We start from the raw sequence: 4318 nt of genomic DNA, 5'->3' as shown, positions 1-4318 counted from the left end.
TATGCTTTTATGTTCTGTAATCGTAGTAATCGAATTTCATTCTATTTTTATGCTTTTGAGTTTTTCCTCCATATTCTTTTTATCAACGAACTCAATAATAAGAATTAGCTAATTAATTAATTAAATAAATAAATAAAATTTGATCCATTATTTATTAAAATGTAATTAAAATTAGTCCATTTTTAATATTTTATTAAAATGAGATAAATATTATTAATCTTATCTACCAATCATTATACTAAAATTATCTTACACATAATCTAGTCAACCAAACAACATTTTAAAATCCAACAATAATTCTATCCTAGACCAGTCACCAGGTCCATCCTAACTTACCTCATATTGTATCTTCCTACTATTTAGTTACATGAACCGAACAGCCACCTAGTATTCGGTTATTACATGAGTTTCACTTTCAGGAATCTCGCTGTGTAAATCTCATTTTTCATACAGAAATCCAAACAATACCAGTGTCCATTGGTAGCTGGACAAAAAAAACAAGAAAATCTTTTCGTTAGTAAGATTACATTATTCGCCACAAAAAGCTATAAATCTGCCCGTAGCCTGGAAAAAAACTGTCAGTTCATGAATAAACTAGCGCAAAGACAAGCAGATAATTGTTCCTCAAGGACGGAAGTTGAAGAAATCTAGTTCACTACATCAAGCACCAGCTTTCGAGACTTGAGAACAGACCACCTCATGCGCCTGTAATAGCCAGCTTGAAGAAGCGCGAGTGAGAGAACGAATATCCACTTGAATCCCATCTGCGGTTTCAGTTTAGCGATGCCAATGTGTAAGACAAGAGGTAAAAAGCTCATGGTGTTTAAAGTCTTTGATATATTTGTTATTGAAGCCTTACCAATTTTCTCTCTTCCATTTCAGGCTCTGCAGCCCATGTTAAAAATGTGACAACATCTTTGCCCATCTACGTAAGATAGCAAATAAAGAGATGAGCATGATATGGGAAATGGGAATGTGACCTATATCTCGGACTTATGCATGAATGGAAGACCGATACCAATATGTGCAAGGAAATAATCAGGGATTTTACCTGAGCTTCTGTTGCGGGTGTACCATCTTCATACTCAACAGCACCATCATTAAGCATTTTTGGCATAGCAATAGCTCCACCAGGGAAATAAGGGTTATAATGCAATCCTTCACGAATCTAAAATGGAAAATGCTTTCACCATTTAGAATCCCATATATAAGGGTGACCAAATGCATAAAGAGACATGATGCCCTGCCACTCGACCTTACTAGAGTCAAATAAAGACTCAAATTCAATAAACCCTATACTAAGTTGGGGTCAGCTTAGAGTATAATATTGAAATTTACCAATAAATCAAATATGAACCAGAGAAACTTACTGTGACACCAGCAGGAGGGTCATGATATCCGGTCAATAGGGCAAAAACATAATTTTGGCCATTGTGACGAGCCTAAAGAAGGAAAAAGAAAAACATTAAAGCAGAGATGATAACATGACATTACAAGGATAAAGAAATAAGGGAGAGGTAGAAAATACTTTGGTTATAAGACTTAAATCGGGAGGATAGGCACCGCCATTAGCGAACCTAGCTGCTTGTTCATTTGCATATGGCTGAGGAAATCGGTCACTGAGCTTTCCAGGACGAGTAAACATCTCCCCCTCATCATTTGGCCCATCAACTACCTCAATCTCAGCGGCCATAGCTTTAGTTTCCTCTTCTGTATATGCAACACCTACCAAGTCGCGGAATGAAATTAAGGACATTGAATGGCAGGAGGCACAAACTTGTTGATACACCTGGTGACCACGACGAATCCTGTTAACATGGAGAAGGCAATTTAATATATAAGGCAATTTGGAAACAGAAATGCAGAAATAAAGATATTCAGTTCTTATAAATACAGTGTACAAAAAAGAAGTTGAAAAAGCAACAGATTAACTCACGAAGCATGGTCGTATGAATTTAGAATGCCACTGTGTGGCCAAGGATAGGTGGCAGCTTCCAAACCATGTTCAGCCTCATCACAAGATGCTACTGTTGCATAACTTAACAACCCTGAGACACCTGCCCCACATAGAGCCAATACCCTCCAGGACTTGGTGGTGGCAAATCCAACTGCTTCCTGCTCTTTCTTAGAAATAAGAGATGACAAAACTGGAGATACCTGAATGCAAAAACAAAATTGGATTCACCGTTTTAGTATTTCTTTAGCACTGAATTAAGAATTTTCCTAGATGCTGGTTATGCCAAAGAATATGAAAGGATTTCTCAATTCCATGTCAGGAAATAGAAATTTTGAACCAAGGCTTTGTGAGAGAAGTTGTGTATCATGTTTCGCATAGACTAGGATAATAGATAGTCAAAATTTTGGAAATGAATAGATGCATTCATTGCACAAGACCAGTAGGAATGGAACTAATCCCAGTCAACTTTCAATCATGAGCAGATTTTGCACATGTTTTCAATATCTGTGGTTGTGACCAGAGGCAGGATTTCACCAACCAACCTTACATAACAATCAAATTGAAGCAAATGAGAAACTATCCAGAGAACAAATGTAAAATAACCAAGAAAGATAAGCTTACGGTGTTTTGTGACTGAAGTCTCTCTCTTAGCAACCGATGGAGAGCTCTGCCCCCAAACATCTTATCTCTCTGTTATCGAAATAAAAGAACAGATTCGCAGATACTCAGCTTGAATAATCCCAAAGGCAGTAACCGCAAATTCTCATTAACAGCAAATAACCATTCAAGGACCAAAACACAAAGCTAAGATAAGTTTAAGATTTTGAATTACTATGAGAGAAATATACCATATTTAAGTGGAGAGATTTTCCGATGTGTGCATACAGCCAGCGCTATTCAAACATATTACAACTCTCGATAACACAAGAAAGCCATCATTCACCAAATGAGTAACAATGGCACTACATCACTCCACTAGATCTAGTGCATGTGAATCAGAACAACCCTAATTGAGTATTTCTACAAACAACCAGTACCGATAACTGAAGATGGAAATGAGAGGTGGTATGCTCTAAATTTGACTACAATTCAACCAATCATTTCTACATTCAAACACGAAAATCGCACGCATACAGAACAACACCATTCATCATCTCAAAACACAAGCAACAAAGGCATCATCATATAAACAACCATAGACCGAACTGAATCTGAAATATTAACCTACCAACATGTAGAAATGCAAGGCGAAAATCGGGAGTGAAATAAAATATAAGGAGAAAAATACAATAAAATAGACAGCTGAATAGCAGATTGACGGAGAAAATTACCGGCAAAAAACGAAAATCTCCACGGCGGCGAATATGAGATCCGAGAAAACGATTATCTCCACGGCGGCGAAAATTCACCTGTCCAAAAGATATTATAGTGACTCAAATTTAGTTCATTAATTATGTATGCATTTTTTTTTCGATTTCTCGAATTTCAAAAATACACACAGATCATCCACGATGGGGCGGACGTCCCAATAGCTTAGCACTATGACTAACCAAAATGACATCATGCCACGTCATTAGGACTAACAACTTCACAATAGCACTAGGACTAACCAACAGCCTAGCTAATAAAACAAATTCACAAGTACGGAATTAAAATTTCGACACGAATACGGAAGGAGAAAATGCAATAATAATTTCACTAAATAAAAAAACATACATATTTCAAAAAAAAAATTACATAGTTCCAAAAAAAGGATTCAAACAAAGTACGTTATAGATATCAACGTGCACTCTTTCGCGCACATAACTCTTCAATTATATCCTGCTGGAGTCGAATATGAGCTTGTTGTTGTTGAAGATCGGCAAATGCCCGGACCCTTTAGGCGGCCCCATGAGGTATCCTCATTATGTTGGTGGCCACGTCGTGGATTGGACCAGCACCATCTTCACTGGCCCAATCAGTCAGTTCTGGACCTTCATTTTCGACAATCATGTTGTGCATGACATCAGCAATGCAGTCAGTATACCACAACCGTGTTGAACTGTTCACTGCCGCCCATCAAGCCTGGAGCACACCAACTGCCCGCTCCACATCCTTGCGTGCCGCCTCATGTCATTGCGAAAAGTAAATCTTCTTTGAATCTGTTGGGCATATGATCGTCTTCACAAAGACGGACCACCTAGGATGTATCACATTCGCCAAATAGTAGCTCACATCGTGCTGGTTGCTGTTGGCGACGAAACTGATGGTCGGACCAATGCCCATGCACTGCTCGTTGAAAAGGGGCGACGACTGGAGGACGTTGACTTCGTTGTTCGACCCGGCTACCCAAAATACGCATGTCAAATCCATATCCGGTAA

General features: G+C 38.3%; 1 protein-coding gene across 1 annotated transcript; it reads right to left on the bottom strand.

Moving 5' to 3' along the window:
• Positions 1-413: 413 nt before the first annotated feature.
• Positions 414-3420, bottom strand: LOC121805719 (cytochrome c1-2, heme protein, mitochondrial). The gene is made up of 8 exons (XM_042205682.1): positions 3289-3420; positions 2579-2647; positions 1937-2157; positions 1529-1808; positions 1371-1442; positions 1052-1168; positions 860-925; positions 414-764 (listed from the first exon to the last, which is right to left on the bottom strand). Exons 2-8 carry the CDS (start codon positions 2636-2638, stop codon positions 648-650), a joined length of 933 nt encoding a protein of 310 aa, XP_042061616.1. The 5' UTR covers positions 2639-2647; positions 3289-3420; the 3' UTR covers positions 414-647.
• Between the last annotated feature and the right edge of the window lie 898 nt (positions 3421-4318).

Source organism: Salvia splendens, chromosome 5 (genome assembly GCF_004379255.2).
Source record: "Salvia splendens isolate huo1 chromosome 5, SspV2, whole genome shotgun sequence".
In the NCBI taxonomy this organism is placed as follows: Eukaryota; Viridiplantae; Streptophyta; class Magnoliopsida; order Lamiales; family Lamiaceae; genus Salvia; species Salvia splendens.
Note: the sequence above shows the minus strand (reverse complement) of the source record. Positions and strands in the feature narration are given on the sequence as shown.